At 38.9% G+C, this 23,543-nt stretch overlaps 1 protein-coding gene and 1 long non-coding RNA gene across 4 annotated transcripts in view; one reads left to right on the forward strand and one right to left on the reverse strand.

Moving 5' to 3' along the window:
• The first annotated feature begins 977 nt into the window (after positions 1 to 977).
• LOC128318832 (uncharacterized) lies at positions 978 to 10,456 on the forward strand. Its single transcript, XR_008302285.1, has 2 exons — positions 978 to 1,207; positions 9,234 to 10,456. It is a non-coding gene; the product is annotated as an uncharacterized LOC128318832 (long non-coding RNA).
• Positions 5,428 to 23,543, reverse strand: part of rassf7a (Ras association domain family member 7a) — a 31,960-nt gene continuing 13,844 nt past the window's right edge. For all 3 annotated transcript variants that reach the window (XM_026919201.3, XM_034307308.2, XM_026919203.3), the window contains exons 2-6: positions 13,181 to 13,362; positions 12,108 to 12,937; positions 9,951 to 10,125; positions 9,423 to 9,509; positions 5,428 to 7,091 (exon numbers count right to left, since the gene is read on the reverse strand). In XM_026919201.3, coding sequence (XP_026775002.1) covers positions 7,060 to 7,091; positions 9,423 to 9,509; positions 9,951 to 10,125; positions 12,108 to 12,937; positions 13,181 to 13,283 — 1,227 coding nt within the window. In that variant the 5' untranslated portion in view covers positions 13,284 to 13,362 and the 3' untranslated portion in view covers positions 5,428 to 7,059. The remainder of the gene's footprint in view (positions 7,092 to 9,422; positions 9,510 to 9,950; positions 10,126 to 12,107; positions 12,938 to 13,180; positions 13,363 to 23,543) is intronic.

Here is a 23,543-nt window from a genome sequence, read left to right on the forward strand (position 1 = left end):
TGGCTTTGAAACAAAACAAAACAACAAAAAAAGACCCACATCAACCTGAAGTATAATACATATTTGAATAAATAATAATAGGGAAAACTGTAGAGTATGATTTAAGTTTAATGGTTTGATTTAGTGTATAATTTTTAGCTTTGTTTTATGCTTTGATCAATGTTTATTTACTATGCTTAATTATCTATTTAAATGTATTTATAATTATTTATATGAGAAATCTTCCATTTGAAACGTTTGGCTTTGTTTTATGCTCTATGATAAATCTCCTTATTTTCCAGGGGAGGTGGAGGAAGGAAAAAATAATGAATGAATAAATGTTTGTTTACTATGAACATTTTGAACATTACTTTGAACATTTTTTTACAATTTAAATTAAAAGTCAATTTCTATATGGAAAATCCTCATCTCTGGACAATGTTTGGCGGGTCATGCAATAATTCAGTCACTTCGTTTTATGGAAATCGCTTCCTCCGGCTCTCTCTCTTTCATATTATCTATGTCTCTCTCCCTCCCTCGCCGCTGCATCCTTGCTACGTGCACATCCACACCAGCTTCATGGCAACGCGGTACACAAGCGAACTGAGTCCAACCACTTTGTTTTGGCGGCGAGGGGAGCAATTTTTCATAAAACTCATAAATGCCTTAAAACATTGTCTTCTATCGCTGACTTTACACCACACATCGCGTGTAAAAACCAATTAACAACTAACAGTGCACTATTGAAATCGTAATGTCGAAAAAGACAAGAAACGACCACAGTAAAAATGGTTCAGTCCCAAAGTAAGACGTGCAAAACCGAACGCACCGCACCCCAACTATAACTCAGACAGAGTCAATCGAACCGTATGTGTCATAACGCCCGCCTCTCAGAGCCCGCTATTTGGGGATTTTATTTTAAGGGCGTGGTTAATCCAGAAACATCGCTCTTCTATTGGCTAATTGTTAGGACGGGTAAACGTTCATTTGCATAAGCAGGTCAGGTTGCAGATGCAGAGGAGTGGGCAGGGTTGGTGGAGCGCAAGTGAACTGAACTTCTTGCGCTCTTCTTGTGAACCTTATTAAAAATGTTACTTTATTAAGAAATTATTTAATTAAAAAAAAAAAACTTACAGCAGTGCTTCACGCGTTTTGATGGGACCGTCCTCTTAGTAACTGGAATCGTTGTTCTGCCCTTGATTGATGCTGTTTAATGAAAACTTGAGTGGTGAGTAATCGACTTAATTATAGTAATAAACCACTTAATGCTGTTATTGTTTTCATATTTGTTCATGGTAAGTAAAGAAGACATTTAATTTTAGAATGCTGTTGTATAATTGTGGATAACTTTTTTTTCTAAATTTTTCAGGATTATTTTGAATGTGTAGTAATTATGTTACCAAATATACGTTAAAGAAACATTTTTTAAATTCTTGAATATTTGTTTTCCCTCCATAAACCTTTTCTTGTTCAAGTGGTTGCACGTGCAGCCAAACGTCTGTTGATCTGAATAATTTATATGCCGGGATGAAATGTAAACCAGACTAATTATTAAACTTAATGCCTAACCGTATAACGTCAGCCATCATGATGGACTGATGGTGGGGTTTTTTTTGTTGTTGTTGCTGCTGCTGCATGCTCAGTATCTTGCACTTATTTGTGCGCGTGCTTTATTGCCCTGTGCTTCCCTGTAGGCTTTGCTCTCGTCGCTGAGTTTCTGAAGGCAGGTAAGCCACTGACTAACGCACACTGCGCCTGTTCTCCGCTCCACTGTGCGTGTGACAGCGGCTAACCAGCTTTTGGATGCCTCTCTGACTTCAGCTTGACTTCAGCACAGAAGAAAAACCCACTGGAGACTTGTTTAATGCGTCTCACCGGAAGCCTCTTCTCCTTTATTGGGGTATTTTGACTCTGTTACTGTTGTAGAGGGTGTACGTGCTCCAGGTCACATGTACACCATCTCCATTATGACTGTGTCATCAATCACACGTCACTGAACTATTTCATCGTCTCAGTTATTGTAGTGATGTGTACATGTCAGGCTAATGACTTACTACTCTCTATAGAGCAGCACAGTATCGATTACAAGTCAGAGTAATATGGCTTAAATAGTGTAGCTTACATACCACAGGGTTACTCCATCCAGACAATTTGATAGTATAGCCTGCATGTGTAAATTATTCTGTTTTGTTCCGTCTGTCACATCAGTAATCTTGCATGTAATTAGAAATACTACAGTTTATCCTGTACAGTATAGAGTAGTATAGCCTAGATGCGGCCATACAATTACCACAGTTGTATAGTCTATATGACTATATTCATACGGTAGTATAGACTATGTGACACTACAATTGTTCCACTAGTTATTATTACAGTAGAATAGTTTGATGCCCCCCTCATTACTACAGTAGTATAGTTTATATGTGACTACAGTCATGTACACTGACCACAGTCTTATTACAGTAGTATATGTGACGCTATTTTAATTACAGTACATTACAGTTCTGTCTGTTACATCAGTAAGTTTACATGTAATTAGAAATACTTCAGTTCATCCTGTACAGTATAGAGTAGTATAGCCTAAATGCGGCCATACAAATACTACAGTAGTATAGTCTATATGACACTACGTTAATACAGTAGTATAGTCTATATATATAACTACATTATTATGGTAGTATAGTCTATATGACACTACGTTAATACTGTAGTATAGTCTATATATATAACTACATTATTATGGTAGTATAGTCTATGTGACACTACGTTAATACAGTAGTATAGTCTATATATATAACTACATTATTATGGTAGTATAGTCTATATGACACTACGTTAATACAGTAGTGTAGTCTATATATATAACTACATTACTATGGTAGTATAGTCTATATGACATTACGCTAATACTGTAGTATAGTCTATATATATAACTACATTATTATGGTAGTCTATATGTGACGCTACAATTATTACAGTACATTACATTTCTGTCTGTTAGACCAGTAAGCTTACATATAATTAGAAATACTTCAGTTTATCCTGTACAGTATAGAGTAGTATAGCCTAGATGCAGCCATACAAATACTACAGTAGTATAGTCCATATATGACGCTACAGTTACTACAGTAGTATAGTATAGTCCATATTTTTCTCTACATTCATACGCTAGTATAGTCTGTATGTGACTCTACATTAGTACAGTAGTATAGTCTGTATGTGTCTCTACATTAGTACAGTAGTATAGTCTGTACATGACTTCACAATTACTGCAGTAGTATAGTCCGTATGTGACTACATTACTACGGTAGTATAGTCTGTATGTGATGCTACATTCATACAGTAGTATAGTCTATATGTGACTCTACATTTTTACAGTAGTGTAGTATAGTCTGTATGTGTCTCTACATTATTACAGTAGTATAGACTACGTGTGACCATTTATTACATTAGTCTAGCCTAGATGCGACCATTACCTTACTAGAGAAGTACAGCCAAGATGCAACTATAATTTACTACAGTAGTATAGCCTAGATGCCACCGTATTTCACTACAGCACTACTATAGCCTAGATCTGGCCATACCTTACTACAGTAATATTGCCTGGATGCAACCATATGTTTTTATAGTAATGTAGCCTACATGTGGCCATACTTCATTACAGTAGTAGAGCCTACAGTAGTATAGCCTATATTTGATTATACTTCATTATAGTAGTTTAGTCTACATGTCGCCATACATTCTTACAGTAGTCTAGCCAACATATGACGATACATTCATACAGTAGTATAGCCTATATCTGACCATACCTCATTATAGTAGTAAAGCCTATATCTGACCATACTTCATTATAGTAGTCTAGCCTACATAGCCTACATGTGTCCATACATTCTTACAGTAGTCTAGCTTGCATGTGACTGAACTTCATTACAGTGGTATAACCTATACGTGACCGTACTTTATTACCATAGTTTAGCCTGCATGTTACCATAGTTTTACTGTAGTATAGTTTACATGTGAGCATACATTACAGGAGTATAGTCTATATGTGACCCTACATTACAGCAGTATAGACTGTGACCCTACATTACAGCAGTATAGACTATGTGACCATACATTATTACAGCAGTATAGACTATGTGACCATACATTATTACAGCAGTATAGACTATGTGACCATACATTATTACAGCAGTATAGACTGTGACCCTACATTATTACAGCAGTATAGACTGTGACCCTACATTACAGCAGTATAGACTGTGACCCTACATTACAGCAGTATAGACTGAGACCCTACATTACAGCAGTATAGACTATGTGACCATACATTATTACAGTAGTATAGACTGTGACCATACATTATTACAGCAGTATAGACTATGTGACCCTACATTATTACAGTAGTATAGACTGTGACCCTACATTACAGCAGTATAGACTGAGACCCTACATTATTACAGTAGTATAGACTGTGACCCTACATTACAGCAGTATAGACTGAGACCCTACATTATTACAGTAGTATAGACTGTGACCCTACATTACAGCAGTATAGACTGAGACCCTACATTATTACAGTAGTATAGACTGTGACCCTACATTACAGCAGTATAGACTGAGACCCTACATTATTACAGTAGTATAGACTGTGACCCTACATTACAGCAGTATAGACTATGTGACCCTACATTATTACAGTAGTAAAGACTGTGACCCTACATTATTACAGTAGTACAGACTATGTGACCCTGTATTATTCCAATAGTATAGACTGTATGTGACCATACTCTATTACTTTGTTCAGCAGCTATAGACAATAATAAGAACGGCACGTGAGGAATGTAGGTATCGGTGTTCACACTAATCGGAGTTTAAGAGGTTGTGTGTCTTACAGTAGTACAGCCTAAGTGTGGCCATAAACTAATTAAATCTCTATTATTGTAGTGTAGCCTACCTACAGGCATTATGTCTATTACTGTACTATAACTTACCATTGGTCATAAATGACTTTTATATTTTACTAATTTATTACTGTTCTATAATTTTCCTGTGGCTGTAAAATATTTTATCTCTATTACAGTTGTATAGTTTATGTATTATAGTAGTATTAAATTATCCAAACAATCCAGTAGTATAGCCACTATGAAATGGCTTACATGAGACTCCAAGTACTTTATTTTGTATTATAGTAGTATAACTAACTCATTTTAATTTGGGTATTGAAGAGTTAAAGCATATTTATCAAGATATGATCTGCTGTTCCACTGTATAATAAACATCTATGAACTGTGTATCAACTTTGTTGTTTTTTTTATTTTGCCTCACTCCCTGCTGATGTGCCAGTCTGATACTGAGTATCAGTATTGGAGCTGATACTGACCTGACGTTCCCGATCAGCATTTGATGCCCCTGCCCCCTTTTCCATTTATTTATTTATTTATTTAAAAAAAAATACAATCTAGTAACACATTTAATTCTGTGAACATGTAATATTTAACTGCCTTAACATGGATCATGCACATGAACATAAGACCACTATCACACCTGGGATGTTTTGCATAGAGGTTGCAGAGTGTTGGCCGTTTTTCATGAGTATGTCGGTGTCAAAGCAGTATGGGGTATTGTCCAAAATGCAGCTTTGGTATCAAAGTGTCAGTGCATCTCTATTCCTCCCTTCCCTCTCTTATCCCTCCATCTCAACACTAACCATTATAACTAGTCTGTTTTTGACACATGCAGCTGTATATAGATTTATACCGTTAACTTGACAAAATGTTTGTGTATACATGTCCACATTTTTGTGATTATAGCACGTTAGATTTAGTTCTTTCACATGATATCCATGTGGAAGTGTGGCTTTGTGTAGGCAGCTGGGTGTGTATGACTCGCACCAGTGTTTATACCATGAGTGGTGCACAAAAGAGAATGTGTGATGAGATAAAACTCACTGAACTGTTGACCTTCCTGTGTAGCAATACCTCACAAACATCTGACACAAAAGTATTCATCCACCTTTCCATGAGAGAGGAGTCATGTGTCCTGCTCGTCCGTTTTATATTTGCTGTATCCTGTGTAGACAGTGTGAATGGTGTTTGTTGGCAGGCAGGACTGACGGATGCTATAATTCTCAGAGATGCAGGGATTTGAGATTTAGCTTCCTTTAGCCATCAGACAGTTCCCTGATGCTATCACTCTAATCCGATTTTCCATAATTGATCATAATAGCGAAACAACCGATTAAGAATGGATCAAGCAGAAGAATATGTGCAGCAGTCCAGACAATGTGATGGTGATTATATGACCGTTGTTTTGAGATTGTTGAACAGTAGTACGTTATTTAGTAAGAAAGCATTCAGAATGAATCACTGACCAACATGTTTTTCTATATTTGTCACACATTCATAAACTAACAAAGTGATGTGTTTTGCTAGAACTTAATCTGTGCGAGAAACAGATCATTATTTGCTTGCTTGTTCTTACAAACAGACAGAGTGAATATTAGGCAGTGTGCATCACTGTATCATGTGATACTTATTGTATATTATTACCATCATGAGACTCTTGATGTGTCATGATATGCGGTGCACACAGTATCATATACGAGGTATGAGCTCATGTTGAAAGTACGCTTTCCAAGCTGAACAGGATGTGTGTTTCCTTTAGCATTAGAGGAAATCTTTTTATATCTGCTGTACTATTTCTGACACTTGTTAAAATCACACCACAATTTGAGCCATGTCTAATTTTACTGTGATGAAAATAAAACCTGTATCTTAACCTGAATTTAAGTTTAAAAATCAGTAAATAACACTGGCTTAAAAAGACACACACAGACCAAAGGTATATAAACACAAAGCACTGTCTTTATTAGACTTAAATACATAAACAAAAGTAATAGTTCTCTAGATAAATCTTTGTGGTAATATTTTACAGTAAATACATGTTTTGGAATGTAACAAAATGTAAACATATATTTGTATATACAGCAGATACATAATATATTGTTACATTGATGAGATGAGTAGGACCATTAGAGCAGTAGCTGGTTAAGTACATAGATCCTTGGCCCTTCAGGTTTTACCTCCAAGATGATTCCCTGGATGTCACGACTGTAAGACACACAAGAATATGATATGGCGTGATGTGCTAGGTGTTTGAGTTTGGAAGTTAGGAAAAATAAATCCATGCACTGTGAGCCATCCCAGTTCAGCCAATGCCATAGAGAAACCTGGAATCACACAGCAACCAAAAGAGAAAGGCACCCACATACCCGAAGGGAAGCCAAGTTTTTTTTTTTTTAAAAAAAAGGAAAAATTAGATGCATTTCCTGCGTAGATCGTTTTTTTTGACATTCAAGCAGAAAGAGATCTTCATAGAGCATGATTATTATTCCTAGGTTATACTGACAAGATGAGCAACATCCAGAGTTGAGTTCTTTGGATCAGCAAATCAGCAGGCTTCGCATGATACTTCCCACAGGCAGTGTTTTAAGAAGGGAGTAACAGAGTAATGAGCTTGTGAGTTCACTCTGATCATTTCCTCTGATGCATTTTCCCTTCCAGAGAACTGAATGAGTCAGTTATTTCAGTGTTTTAGCAAAATTGTTGTTTGATTGGCTCTAAAATGAGAAAATGTTGCTAATTCACATCTCTACAATTAAAGGAGTAGGCATTTTGAATATTAGTAGAGTCACTCCTTAATTATTCATTGTAATAGCAGCACGGGATGAATTCATAGCAGTGCTCTTTTGTTATACACTGACCTTTTATTTTATTTTATTTATTTATTTATTTATTTATTTTGAGATAATCGACCAAATGGATTCATTCTACTATTTAGATCACTAAATAGTTCAACACAGGCTCACTCCTTTATCTCTGGACTAATACTGCATTAACTGTAGAACATAACATACAATAATGGCAGTTCAATATTACCATTATTATTATTACTATTATTATTACCATCATCATCATTAGCAGGCACACTGTCTTGTTGTGTTGATAAAACAACTGTTACAGAGACAAGTGCTGTCAGTGGCATTGTAATAAGAGAGCCATCCCATCACACAGTGGATCTCACACATGCACACAGTTTGGATAATCAATTCACCTACAGTTTGTTATTGATTCTCTACTGTTTACCTCAACCAAGAGACAGAGCTAAATACAGAGATAACCAGTGAAACAGAACACAAACTCCAAACCAGCAGCAAAAAAGGCAAACAAATTGAAGGGAAAAAAAAAACCAGAGTAAGTCTTTGCAAAATCAAAAAGAACAAAAGGAGAAGTAACACTTTAGTTTATTTTAAAAACCAGAGCCATGAAAACACCTTCACATAAGTTTTCTACTGTGTCTGCACAAACACTGCACTCATTGAAAAGCCAATGACTTACAGTAATGTGATGAAACAGCAGCTTAGTGATTAATGATGGCTTGAACTATATTTGTACATGTAGCTTTTGAAGATGCCGTACAGATCAGGCTCTCAGTCCCTTAAACTAAAGTGTTGAGAAGGACATAAAGTCAACACTTTATTTGAAAGGCACCAGACAAGGACTTTACAACATTCACAAAAATGGAATGTTGCATTAATAAGTAATTTGGCAGATGATGGATTGAATGAGATCTGTCATCTAACCACACATGCATTAAAGCTCTACTCCTTTGACTTAAGAGACTTGTTTATGCCCACGTTCTTTATACGAGTAACAAAGATCAGCCCAGAGTTTCATAAAAAAGCTTAAGAGCTTAAACTTTCTTAACCCTACTTTGAAGGTTTCTAATTCTACTGTTTGTTTGAGTTTCAAACATTTCATAAGATTATAGCAGCTATTCCTTTTCAAAGCTATGATTTTGCATTGTTGCTATTCTAAATTCACAGAACCTACTTTTAAGATGATCTGCACAAAAAAGGAGGAAGTTCATAGGAGGCCAGGCTGCACTTCTCTCTGAAATATAAAGTCCAGAAATTATTCTTAATCTATTTATCACACAGTGACCCTCTTCTCTAAGACACAAGCATTTTTAAATAAACCATGCTTAATTGTAAAACATGGATTTCCCCTAGGAAAAGTGCAGTCTGTGGATACCTCTGTAGTTTCTTCAATGGACTATTTCTATGCAGAGAGCACACATCCTATACTGCACTAAGACTGCATACACAAGTATTGGAATATCATAATCCTAACTGCTATGCATGCTTGTCTTATAGATAAATTTTTTTTGTTTGTTTGTTTGTTTTTTAACAGCCTTGTATGATGCCAGCCAGATAAGGTGTCAATGCGGACACAGTTACAAGCTTTATTAGAGCAGAGTTGGATGAGAAGGGGGCACCATGCGGGAACCTCCACCCAGAGAGCACTGCTGCCACCAGGCATGGCCGAGAGAGGTGCCATGACAGGACAGGGTGGATGAGCAGCACACTCACACATACACACCCTCAGGGTTCAGGCTGGACACCAGGGGGTGCTGCAGGTTGCGCGGATGCCCCAGAAACTGCTTAGCTGTGGGACGCTGTAGAGAGTCTGTGAACAGAGGAAAATCTTTAATGTAAAAAAAAAAAAAAAAAAAAATTATCTAAAATCGAAAAACAGTGTCTACATAAACCAGCGAACAATTGGATTTTAATAGTGTAGTGAAAAATGAACAATAGCACCATGCTGAATAACCTGATTATGGGCTATAATCCATACAGGACTTCTGGTCACAATCTTAACTGGATGTATGATATAGTATTTTGCTATTTATATGACTGCTTAAATAATCTAATAAAGCTGAAATGTGTGAGCATGAAAATGCATTTACTTGGTCAAAAAGACTTTATAACCTGTCCGGTGCATAGCATATATTGACGAAGATGTAACTGTCAAGTGAATGTGTAAATCATGTCTCCTCTACATTGATCCTGTATTTGCATAAGACAGATATCTGTGCTATGTGTGTGAGTTTGTTTGTGTATGCCGTACCACTGTCTATGGTTGTGTCCTGCAACAGCTGAGCCAGCTCCTGTTGGTCCAGCTGCTGGTGGAGGTCTGTATGTGAGGAGTTGTGGGCTGGGAGCACTCCAGTCTGCTGGATGAACTGCTGCAGGTTACACTGCCTCAGCTCCTTGTTCAGCTCGTCCAGCTGCTCCTGTTTAGCCTGGACACACAAGAGGGACAAAGTTACACAAATACACTGTTTTCATGATTTTACAGAGCCGGTCAATATCACATTATGCTTAAATCAAGCTAAAATGAAGAGGTTCACAGTAATATATTTCAAACAAGAAGCCATTGTTTAAATGTAAGCAAACAGACTGGGCAATATCATTAAAATATTTATACCACTAAAATTATTTAGAGCCATTTTTGCACACGTGTGAATTAATCAACCATTTGGAGCTAAAATGGCTAGATCAGATCAAACTCTATTATGACATACAGTAAGGGCAGTTAAATGGTGGAAAGCAAAAAAAAAAGAAAGAAAGGAAGATTAATATTATTCTATCCAGCCCAAATTTGCATTTTTGGACAAAATCAGGATAATATGTCTGTCATGTCTTTAATGTCTTAAAAGGTTTTTCAACTAATGTATTACATAATCCAGTGTAAACCAGCATTTAATACTGGGGTGAGCCAAATGAAAACCTTATAAACTGGGACATTAGTAAAATAAATAACATTTTTTTTCTAGAGGAATCCAGACATGTATTAAGCGCAGGAACACTTGCATTTACGCTTTTGTGACACCTATTTGGTAAGCTAGTAAGGTTTTCATTTGAGTCACCCTCATACATTGTTAGTTGCTGAATAAAAAAAAAAAGAAAAAGATATATATCCAACTGCCACCTGTTTGGTATTCTCGTTAACTACCAACAATAAATCCACAGTAATTGTAATTCATACATTTATGCCATTATCATATAAAATGTTCCTTTTACAATTTATAATAAATCTAAGTAAAGGAAGTCATTTTTGTATACCTGGTGTTTTTCTGTGTTTATGTGAAATAACTCAGGATGGTTTAAAAGACTGTAGAGCCAGGAGGGCCAAACTGCTCAGACACGTTTACTGCCCTGCAGTTTAGTTTAGTGGGTAATCCTCATTCTACAGGCTTTGATTAACTTATTAGCACTGGGTGAACTGAGAGAATGAACCCAATTTCTGTCTTCTTGAGCAACAGGGGTAGATATTATGTGACTAAATAATGTCAAAACATCAAAGTGAATTACTAAACAAAGTGAATTACTAAACAAGGTGAATCAGACACTGCATGTAAATTGCATGGTGAAATCTTCAGAAATAGTTTGCAGCTGCAGCAGAAACTGCAGTAAGAATTCTTCATTTCTGCACTTTACCTGGATACCACTAGAGGTCGACATGATTCATTAGTACTCCTACATCCCTAAGTTTATGCCTTGTGGCTCTTAACAGCAATCCAGGGATTTGTTTTCCAAGGGTGTGTTTCTACACCTGTAGTCTGTTCAATTAGTGAAATGACAAGTCAAGAGCCAGACAAGTCAAGACTAACAACTGTCTAAGTGCTAGACACTGACACCTGATGCTCTGTAAGAAAGTATGATAATTAACATTCTGCTGCTGGAATGTTCCTCTCAGGATTTCTGTACTTAAGGGAATGTTATTCATTTATGAGGAAAATTCCAGTTTCATTGGCATGCACGATAATTAATGGAGTTTAGGGCAAAGGCCTGAGGCAATGATTTCAGACTTCATTTACAACATTCAGTATATTGAAAGCTATTTTGGTCCAAACTACTGTTAATTCTTAAAGGTTTTACTTTGGATTATCCATCAATAATCTGAGCAATCAGAGATTACTGTTGGCTAACAAGAGCAAGAGGTAATGCAAGCATCAGTTTTGTTTCTCTTCATAAAAACACATTAGTAACAGAGATTTAAAGAAATGATTTATATCTTTATTGTAAAACTGTTGAGTAGAAAGTAGATCGAACACTTTTGAACATGACATACACATTGTTGTTACACATACACATTGTGAGCATCATAGTTTTGGTGTCAGAATTCTGCTGAGTTTGTACACAGGGCATAACATTTGCTGCTATGCCTCCAACTGAGAAATAACAGCCAATGCTAACAAAAGACCACATCCTCTCTGCTCACCTGCAGCAGCATTTCTGCTTTTCCCAGAGCTTTTTCTGTCTCCACCAGCTCAGACTCCAGGTCCTCTCCTTGTTTCAGCTGACTCTGGAGCTCCGCTTGTACTGCGCCCACAGAGTGTTCTGGCTGTGCCTGTGTGGGCAGGGCTTCAGCCTCAAGCCTTTCCCTCTGAATGTTCTGCTCAAGCTGTGTGGATTTTGTGGTGAGATCGTGCAGGCTAGTGCCGCACTCATCCAGCTTGGCGTGTAGCTCAGCCAGCTGCCTCCTCATGGCACGCTCGCGCTGCATCTCAGTCCTGAGCTCCTCCTCCCACTGCTCCTCATCTTCCAGCAGCGTCTGCTCTGCGGCAGCCAAGTCCTCCTGCTGATCCCATGCCTGCATCTCCTGCTCTAGGATCTCCAGCTGGGCCTCCAGTGCCTGCAGTCGCTCCTGCTGCTGGAGAACTTGCCGGAACACTTCCTCTCTTGACAGACTGGGCAGATGGGAGGTGTGAGGCAAAGGAGATGCTCTGGACTCAGGCAGGAGTTTGGTACTTGGGGTCCTGCGGTTCTGTTTGGGTCGGGTACGTGGGGAAGAAGAAGGGCCCAGGCTGAAGGTCAGGGATTTTCTGGGTGCACTGCGTTTTGGAGGCCCTGTTTCAGAGGGTTTATGAAGAGAGAGTGTGCGCTCGTGGCTATCACTGCTGCTGCTGGGGCCGGTGCGCCGAAGGTAGAACTGCACCTCATTACTGTGCTGCCCAAGCTTAGCCAGGGACTCCAGAGGACGCTCAGTAGCCAAAAGCTGCCGCTCAGTGTCTCTCAGTCTCTGGATGAGCACGTAACGGCCCGTCTGGCCTGCAGGAGGCAAAGGAAGCAATGAGGCCACATGAAATCTTTCATGAAGTTTCAACTAACCCAACACTTTCAGTAGGACAATTTGCCAGTACATAAATACAGGAGTGGACAAAATTCATTAGCAAGCCTACTGGGCAATGGAAGCTCCAGTACAAGCTTGCTAATTTTTAAACTAGCATTTCTATATTACAGTTCTCTAAAAAAATTGTAAATTATGTAAAAGCTTTTAATGTATGCACATACCTATGGCTTGAGCGAGTGCGATGACCACATCCTGACAGGACGTCTCCTCTGAGAGGCCACACACCACCCGCACCACACCGTCCACCCACACCTTGAGCTCCATCAGCGTGGCACCGGACCTCAGCTCAGCTGAGATCAGATCAGATCAGACGTGATCAGCACTGCATGACCTAGCGCAGGTTCTGGACAGATACAAACAGAATACAGATAAAGAAGGGTGAAAAAGCTGTTAAGACAAAATGTTAGGAATGGAAAGACAAAGTGGAGGTTCTCATTAACCACAATGTTCCCAAAACATAATTATGCTTATTCCAAAATGCAGTGGTAAAGTGAATGGTTAGGTTTTCCAGAATTCCAAGTTGTGACAAATGGTTATTCCAGTGGATAATCAAATTTATAAAATCAAGTCACTCTTGGCTCAAAAGCTTAGCTCTGCTCCAATTAAACACACTGTTTGTTCTCTTCAAAGAAGTTATAGCAGATTTGTGCTCAAGGGAACAGACAATCAAACAGACTTCTGCTGAGAGAGAGAGAGAGAGAGAGAGAGAGAGAGAAAGAAAGAAAGTGTGTGTGTGCGCGCGTATATGAATGTTTGAATGAATGTGTGCCAGTGCCTCTACTTTGAAACCTAACAACAGGAACAGATTGCACAGCTTTGGTTGTAACATCGGAGAGCTTGGCAGTGCAGCAGGTAGCAAATGAGGCTCCAGGCAGAAGATTAATGTGAGTGTAGGGTGATGGATGGTGGCTCTGTGCACATTTACGGCACTTGTTTGCAGCCTTTGTAAACAAATGGTAAAACAAAGTCAAATGCATTTACTAAGACTAACCTCTTTTAATGGAACTAGGCAATGCTCAATCAGCAACTGCCAAAATTAATGGGCATTCATAGAACAATAATTATGCTCAAGGAAAAAGAGGTTTTAAAATAAAGAATGGAGGGGAACGTCACAAAATAGTTGCATGTGGTGAGTTAGTTCACCGTCATCACATAAGGGAGCTGCAGTAAAGGCCTGGCAAAGCATCTCAAGGGAGGAAAATCAACATTTGGTGATATCCCTGGGCTCCAGATTTCAGAAAGTCATTGACTGCAAAGGATTTGCATCCAAGTATTAAAAGTATTCCTAATATTTATGATCGTTAGTTTGTCCAATTACTTTTGCGCCTGTGAAAATGGAGGGACGCTGCAAAAAATGGCTGGAATTCCTAAACCGTTAATGTAATATTTTTGTTAAATGCCATGAATTAAAGATTAAAGTCCGCACTTCAATCACATCTTGATTGCTTCATTTCAAATCCATTGTGGTGACAGATGGTACAGAGGCAAAATTACAAAAATTTTGTCATTGTGCAAATACTTATGAACCTGACTATATGTAAAGAGAAAGTAATTGAGAGGTACCAGGATTTGCACAGCATCAAAAAGGAGGAAACCAGTGGAATGCTGTGACTTCATCCTTCATCAAGTAACTTCTTTAAACCGATGTGCTGATAACAGAATTCCCAGAAACACTCTGAATGTTCACTGCATGAGTCATCGGACATTCAGGCTGCAAATAAAACACCCTTCGTGTAATGAGGAACAAAGAGCTGGCTCTTTGGCAACATGGACCAAGTGAGAGAGACAAGATAAGGTTTGAGGCCATCATAGAGCATCTGCTTCCTCCAGCTTGTTCTGCTTTAGCCTACTGCTTCATCTCTACTTGTTCACAATCTCTCAACCTGTTCTTGGTACATGCTGATACTGGTGCACAATGATCTGAAATAATCCAAGAGTACCCACACAAGCACATTCATTTAATCAAACTCCTTGTACATTCCTCCCACTCCAACTACTTTTAGTCTAATTATTTGAAAGAGTTGGAGTCTTGATTGCGGATACCTTCATTCATCATTACTTTACTGTAGAAATACCAATAAATAATGGTTGGCTGCCTCTAAAGAGTCAGGTTGGTTCCCTCACCATCTTCCATGAGCTGGCAGAGGAATGCTGTCTTACAGGCCTGTGTGAGAGACTAAAACAAATCTTCTTTTGTCTTCGATGCTCAGACAGGCTTGAGCATTAATCAAGGTCAAGGCCCGAGGGTACACTTCTCTATACAGCATGACGGTTACAAAAGCTACCAGCTCCTGAAACCAAATACAAAGTGGAATCGATAGGTGTCACTTGGTAAATATGGGCAATTCCAAGCAAGTGTCAACTTTACGATAATAAAAATAAAAGTGAGCTCAGGATAAAACCCACAATCAGTACATCTCAATACAACTTTTATTTGTAAACCTATTTCGCTTGTTTCACATCACAATGAGAGAACGTCACATCCATAGATTCTCCTCAGTTATATAAACAGACTGAAACAAATATTTTTTAGAATATATTTAAACATATTTTTCCAGCTATACTGTTGAATTCATTTAAGCGTCTTTAATATTTCTATATGTATAATGTTTTCTGTTTGCTGAAACAAGTGAGTATCTCATTTTTTCAAAACTGGAAATGAAAATGCAAATTTCAGCATATCAGCTATTACTCTGAAGAAATATATACACTACCATTCATCTCAGGAAACTCACAGTTCAGTAACACTGTGTGCTCTCACAAATGATTATGTATGCGTCCCTTGAGAGCTTTAAGTTATTGATCACAGCTCAGATGCTAAACTCCTGCTTTGATCTTCGGGGCAAGGCTCAGCTCCTCAGACCGCTCACAAATGTTCCAGCCCACAGAGTCAAGAAATGCAGACAGACGCACCCAAGAGCAGCCTATCCCTCCCATCCTCTGCTCTCCCTGAGACTCCTAGAAAGCCATGATTATGGGAATCATCATGTCTCTCTCTCTCTCTCTCTCTCTCTCTCATCATCTCATTACAGCTAAACAGGAAAAAGAAAAAACCCTGAAGACTGAAAATGTTCAGTAGGGTGTGGCCAGTCACAGATTTCTCTAAATTCTCATCCAGAAACCGTTTCATATGGAAAACGATTGTGTGGCTATGGTTGAGAGAAACTATATGGAGTGAAAAAAGCTGTAGTTTTGATCAAACAACAATGTCAGAGCTCTGTGTATCAGTCTTCAGCCAATACTTCTGTTGCTTAGATCTGTGAAGAGACCATGTCAATCATCAGCACACACTTTCATGGTATAAAACACATTACAGGACCCAGTCAGAAACACGGCAAATTCACTCTAACATCAATTCAGCATTCGTGGCAGCATCAGCTCTAATACAAATACTCAGTATTCTTACCAAGTATGCTGAAACTGCAGCACTTTATAGGAGGCAAACAACTAACATTTATGTATATTTCCACATTTCCAGCATGAACATACAGCACTCCATCATAATTCCTTTACTGTTTCACTGAAATACAGTACTCGTCTCCTCATTCTCAACAAAGTTAGACAATACTCTGTCCTTCAGTTTACTAAGTATCTGTATTGGATGTTTCAGCAGTTTCACCATACTTGCACCGTAAACATGCATTTTAGAGCACTTTACTCTGTTATATGAAGATGAGACCGCACCCCATGGGTTTCAAAGTTTCAAGGTGCAGGAGCCTCATTTACAGTGGCAGTGTGTACGTACGGGCAGGTGGGGAAGATCCCAACTTTTAATATCATCCATTCAAAAAAAATATTAGTCTTTAGAAAGGCCTCCATACATTTTAAATTCCATTGAGATACTAATTTGAAGACTTTTTTTTAATTGCTATTTGACAGATATAAGCCTATGTTCCTCTGATTTGTTTGCTTTTCTAGGTGTTGTGCAGTTATGGGCCAGCACACTCACTGCCCAACTTAGCATCCATAGAGTTATTTATTCAAAAATTGGAACTACAACAAGCACTAATAGTGTCCCACTGGGGCAGGAATAACACAGCACCTTCCTCAGGGAAGGAGCAAAGCACAGGACAGTTAATAAAAGGGTTGCCAGATTGAGCTAGTTTAAAAATATTCTACGGTTGCCATGATCTTGTTTTATAGCAAATTATTTGGATTAACTCTAATAAAGTGCAGACAGTCTGCACTGATGTCTATGACACCTTCTAGATCAAACACATTTGAACAAAGGTATGTCTACACTGCTCAAAACAAGCTGCTAGACTGCATGCTGGATGACTGCATGTCATCAACTGTCTATTATTGCATTACTCTAAAAATTCATTAGATAGTAGCCTACAACAGATGTTAACTGTGATAGCCTCTCTACTTAATTTTGTCTGAGGCGATGTCTTTATTAATGTTGTCCTGCCCCACCAAAATCTACGGTCTCAACGTGCTCATGTATGACTCAGTTGCTGAGTAAGGTTTGACTAAGCACCAATGGGCAGTGCCAATCTGGTTGAATAGTGTAGGCCAATAATGTTAGATACCATTCATTGTTCTGTGCGTTCAGATGGCGTCCTGCTGATGTACACACAATACTTTCTCCAGCAAGATGATGAGAACAGCATTTTTCTCCAGCAGCCTGTCTGTACTTCGACTAAAGCCCTATTCAGAAGGATTAGTTCTACATGGAGATCTCGGGTAATTCCATCTCCTACAGGTTGTACTCAGTCAGTTTACTTCGTCTGGACTGGCAATGTCAGTGCTTTTCATCCTCCACCCCTGAGAAAATTCTAGCCTAAATTACCTACTGCTTTTCTGTGAACTTAAGGGTGGTCCTATAATTTCAGTCCTGTCAGGATAGAGGATAGAGGTCTCTGATTTCACAAACAGATGTTGCCTCTTGTGTTTCTGCTGCTCAGTGTTTATTTGTCTTTGTGCATGCATCCAGAATTCACTTCAGGAAAACACATCACCATAAAATGCTTTCTAACAGTTTCTCAAAAATGTAATGGGCTGTATTATTTTGTCTCTGCACTCTCCTCACTGGGAACCCATTTACTGAGAGGAAAAAAAAAAACAACATTAGGAAGAGTGCATTATTATAAATTCAGGATCTAGCAATGTGATCATATCACCATGTTTAACACAAATATGCATGGGAAAGCTGATGGAAACAGCTGGATGCAAGACTTTATCATAGAGAAAGTATGTAAAAGAGAGCAAATATTTTAATACAGATATCACCTTGATAAAACAACACTGAATAGGGCTAATGTGTAATTATGGACGAATACAAACCTAAGAAACATGCACATTCATTTATTCACCGTTGCAGGTAAAAAAAGCATGGACGAGCAGAAAGTCCCACATGTACGCATGTTCCATGTTGCAGCTGTAACTCGCCAGCACTAAGCAACCCACCTCCTGCTACAATCAGCCAACAGAACAGCTGTGCAGCTACAGAGTACACGCCAACAATAACAGCTCATGCTTCCTGTGTCTTGATTAGCCGCTGACAAACACATCCTGAACATGCCCCAGTACCAAATTATGAGTGAAAACATTATTACTGTTCACTTATAATCTTTCACTGATAATTACCCAGGGTGCAGCTGAATAGGATGCATTTCCTATGACGTATTCCACGATTTCCTTTTTTAGGATCAAACTTACCAGGCAGAAGCAGTGAATTACTAGAAATATTACTGTATATGAAGGACTGAGTTAAACTTGTTTTTATAACCTGCCCCATTTTCTCTTGCACTAGATTGATACTTAAATTCATCTGTTATGATCATCTGTAACCAGACCAGTGGGCGAGCAACGAGCAAGGACATTATGAAGCAATGATCAAGGCTCTAATGGTGTGTGTCCTTTTTATTAATTTGTACCAAAGAATCAGGCGTGCATGTATAATGTTGGTAGTCATATGATGCAAACACATACAGCTTGTTAATTAGGAACAGCAGTTGCTTGGCTGCATCTAAAAAAAAAAAAAAAAAAAAAAAAAACCCATTGAGAATAAATAGAGCATTTCACAGTACATTCGTTTAGCAAATATTCAAACTAATGTGTTTTTCTCATGAGCAAATTCATTATTATGAAACTCACTGAGTGTGCAGCGAGAGAGAGTAAGGATAAAAGTACGAAATCTATCTATCTACCTTCACATTCTGTTCCAATATAAAAACATGCCTCAGAATTGTAAAGCTGATGAAAATGAATGTTATTAGGGGAAAGGTAATAATAATTTTAAAAAGTATATTTCTACATAAAACTTAACACTAAAACTAAAAAGTTAAAATCCTTCAGTATCGGTGATTATGGGAACTTGGCAAGTCTTCAAACAGAAGAATCTTGTGTGGACACTCAGGGCTGATTTTTAACAAAGTCAAACGTGCTTGGACTGGGCAAAAATCTCTGCCTTTGCTCCAGGGACCAATAAACACAATCACACATACATACGCACACACAGTAATTGTTGCTTGTGTTTGTGAAGCACTCTTAGTAGGTGTCATGTGTGGTAATTGCATCCCGAGTTTCTGACTCAAAGTACCTTTTAGTGGTGCAGATAACAATCTAGACTGGCCTACATTACAGAGACTGAGCAGACGACCATGACGGCTCATTCTCTGCACTCAATTTAGGCAAGCACGCTCGACCTTAGAACAGCTAGTGAGTTCTGTTTAATGCATTTCAACAACAATTTGCAATAATGCAATTCAACAGCATTTAACACTGTAGAAAACAGGATTTCACCTTTCTAAAGTTAAATAAAACCATCCTGGTATTAAATAAACAGAGTGTGAGGGTTCTTTCTGCAGGGAAAATTAAATACGATCTACCGGTTTACTTTCATTACTAAATGATTACACTTGTTTTATTCAAAGAAAGCATTCTGTCTTCAGTTGCCAAGTACACATTATTCCTTGACTGTGTTTCCATTCAGTGTGAACACAGTGTTAGAGAGAGAGAGAGAGAGAGAGAGAGAGAGAGAGAGAGAGAGAGAGAGAGAGAGAGACTGCATTAATAGGTTTGGATAGGCTTGGTTCATTAGTTATTTACGCTCTTTTTTTTTCCATGTCCGCTGTTTTGAATAATTTAGAAATGTTTGCTACTTTTGTGTATAATGTTGCTGGCTGCTCCAAATTTATGTAAATGATCCATGTCAAGGCTTGAGGCAAAATAGTGAGCGCTTACTGGGAAGATGAGCAGTCTGAAGCTTGGGCCCATTTGCACATTTGCAAAACAGAGAAAGTGACAGGTTAGAAAAACGGTTTGCTTTACAGTGATTATTTTTAAGAATTACCATGTGGATGAAAGTATCAAGTTTGGAATATAGTTACGGTAGATGGATAGGAAAATGTAGACTGGTATGTCAGAAGTGGACAGAAGCTATAGATTCATCTAAAATAGACAGAAAAGGCACACACCAACAAGCTACTGCTTACTCACTCTCTAGGCCTCGATGTGTTCTCTATGTTATTTTTAAAAAAAAAAAAAAAAAAAAAAACTCCCCTTTCAGGCTTTGGCTCTGGAGAACACGAGGAATGCCTATGGAGTGTAAAGTTCCAGGTGGCACACCTGATCACCTGATCACACACTTTGAATCCATAGAGTAGAAAAAACATGGATTCATTTGTGCACAAACAAAATTCCAAAAGGAAAGTGCACAGCAAAACACCACATTCCAGGAGTAGGAGCTTAAAGAAATGCCTGCATTCCAGACGTCCCACAGCCTGTCCTGTTCCACAAAGCGCCTCTGAAACATGCACAAGAGCTGAAAACATGAAATACACCCAGTTTTCTCTCTTTTTACATGCCTGATCATGACTTCCTCAGGTATAGAAGTTATAGGAGTACAGCTGAATGCTTTTGTGCCTATACATTACGAGAATGTAAAACATCACATCACACAGCATCCAAGTAATTATTAGGCCATTGGAGCTGAAAGTTCAAGTTGCTGCAAGTTGCACAGGCAAACAGAGGGACAGACAGGAACATCAGTCAAGTGCACTAAGCTACAGCCGCTAAGTGCTTGGGGGGTTCACAAAGGAGAATATTTGTAGTGGAGATGGGTGAAGTGCCAGTCTCAGCACACTCATTACAAGAGATTCAATAAAGGATTAGTCAGAGGTCTCAGAGGCAGGGGTGGTGCTGGCGTTTGGATTTACAGCTCTGTTCCGTATATTCATGATGCACCTAATGGAATAAGGTCGTATATTTACTTTGGGTCCCAGGCCTGTCCTGTACAGAGGAGAGTGAAGTTTACAGCGGGCGGAGATTGATTTCTCACAGCTAAGACATCTCTGCACAAGGGAAGCGCAGATAAAAGTGAGCTATATCGCTGCCAATGAGATGAGCCTGACCAAGTGTGAGAAAAATAGCGCTTTTCCACTACACTGTGGGGTATGGCATGGTACAGTCACTAATCAGATTTCAGGACTGGCTGTACCATGGTTGAGTACCTGTGTCTGTTTCACATGCAATGCTAGTGGAAACAGTAAAGACTAAAAAAGTAGCAACCAACAATCCTGATGATGCCACAGCTCTGGCCAGGAGTCCATGAGAGCAAAACTGGCCATGATCTCTGGGTGTCAATCACATCAACACTAGCCAATAATGGGTGTCTGGGAGCTCATCTGTGTGGAAGAGTGTGGATAGTGCTTTCCTCTGAGTGTGTTACACTGCCTTCTGAGGCAGCATGAGTGGCAGTTTGCAAAAGGTTTGGTTGGCTGGTTTCACGTCTTAGAGGAAGCATGTGTTAGCCTCTACCCTTCCCAGTTGGTAGCTATCGTATGACAGGGGAGAGCTGGCTGGTAGGCAGGAATTGGCAGCTGACCAGAAAAAAATGGGGTGGGGGTAAATTTAAAAAAAAAAAAAAAAAAAAGTAACAACCATGGATGAGCTTCTAGGTCTGATTTACTGATTTAGTGTTTACTCAGCAGTTTAACTGAAAATACACAATGCATCCAAATATATACAGAAATTGTTAGTCTTCCCTCACTGTACTCAACTGAATATCATAAAAACTACTGATGACTGCTGTGCTGTACTTTTCAGCAGAAAAGGAATTCTAAGTAGCTATGTCGTAAACTTTATACTTTAATTTTAAATAGTCCTCTTATAAGTAGCAAAACTGATTGATGGATAGATTTGTAGCATGCCATGCGGTAGTGCAGAGCGGAATAGTGGTAGAAAGGAAACTGAAGCAAACAAACTCCAAACTGATTTTGGTGCTATAATTTTTCAGCAGACACTCACACTGGCTCAGATTCAACCAGAAAATGAGAGCTAGGAGACAGGAGATGAAGCCTCGACGCCAAATTTTTGTACATACCACCAGCACCAAGTGATCTAACACACAGCACTTGCTTACAACATCATCAGAGTTTCAATGGACTGTGACATCGTGAGCTGAGAGGAGCCAGCTTCGAAATGTAGCTGATATTGCTTATCTAAGCAAAAACAAGCACGGCATGTCTCCACCTCTGCAGATGCAATCTGTCTTCACACTGGAGATCTGAACAAATGATAAGTGCGATCCTTTTAAGAACACCAATTTGTCAGCAGCTTCCCTAAGAGCGTTTGTCGGAACACAGAGACAGACAAATAGACTGATCATAAATATGCAAATGAAATGTGATATAGTCATGATATATTAATCTTAGGAATTAAAAAAAAAAAACTGAACAAAAGTTGGCTCTGGTACACACTTTCACCACTGTTCTGTGCATGTGTGTGTGTGTGTGTGTGTGCACTTGTGTGTCAGAGACAGCTGTCACACAGGTGAAAGCCCAGTGCATTCACCTCTCTGCTCTTCCTCTGAGGAAGACCAGATTCACTACTCAACAGAGACATGCCGTCCACATTGATCAGTCTTCCTTCCTTCTCTCCATACCCACAAGCAGGCCTATATCCAAGGGCATGCTCTGTACTGGCAGAAATCAATGAATGCTCACACACTTCGTGACAGCTAGTGTGAAGTAAGGCCTCCCTATGGGCTGTGTGCTCTTCAAAATTTAATAAAGAATAAGGGGACATTTTTCCTGTCCCACACTGCTGTACCTCTTCAATGACCATTGGAGCGGCAGAGACGGCACCGGTGCCAGCTCCTCAGGGCCAGGGTGGCACACGTCCAGCAAATTTTCTTTAATAGTGCAAAGATTTTCACCAGAAGGATTCTGACCTCTAATGGGTTTATGCTGTACTGTTTGGAAAAGTTCCTCACTTTCATGCACGTCTCTTTTCACACTCTGCCAGATCTGTCAATGGAGTGTGAATGCTCAGAGAGTCATAGAGTGAAACTGACAATTCATGAGAACACAAAGAAACAAAGAATGAGAAAGAGAAGGTGAGAATGTGAGACAGAGGAAAGGGAAAGAAACAAGAAAAAGAACACAGTCACATTTTCATAATATTTGAAAATCTCCTGAAGTCTGCTTTATTGCTGTTGGGTATGAATATCAGCTCTTCGTTGAAAGCACATACACAGTTTTTCTGCTCAGTACTGATAGATGTAACTACCAACCTGCC

Source organism: Pangasianodon hypophthalmus, chromosome 9 (assembly GCF_027358585.1).
Source record: "Pangasianodon hypophthalmus isolate fPanHyp1 chromosome 9, fPanHyp1.pri, whole genome shotgun sequence".
Taxonomy (NCBI): domain Eukaryota; kingdom Metazoa; phylum Chordata; class Actinopteri; order Siluriformes; family Pangasiidae; genus Pangasianodon; species Pangasianodon hypophthalmus.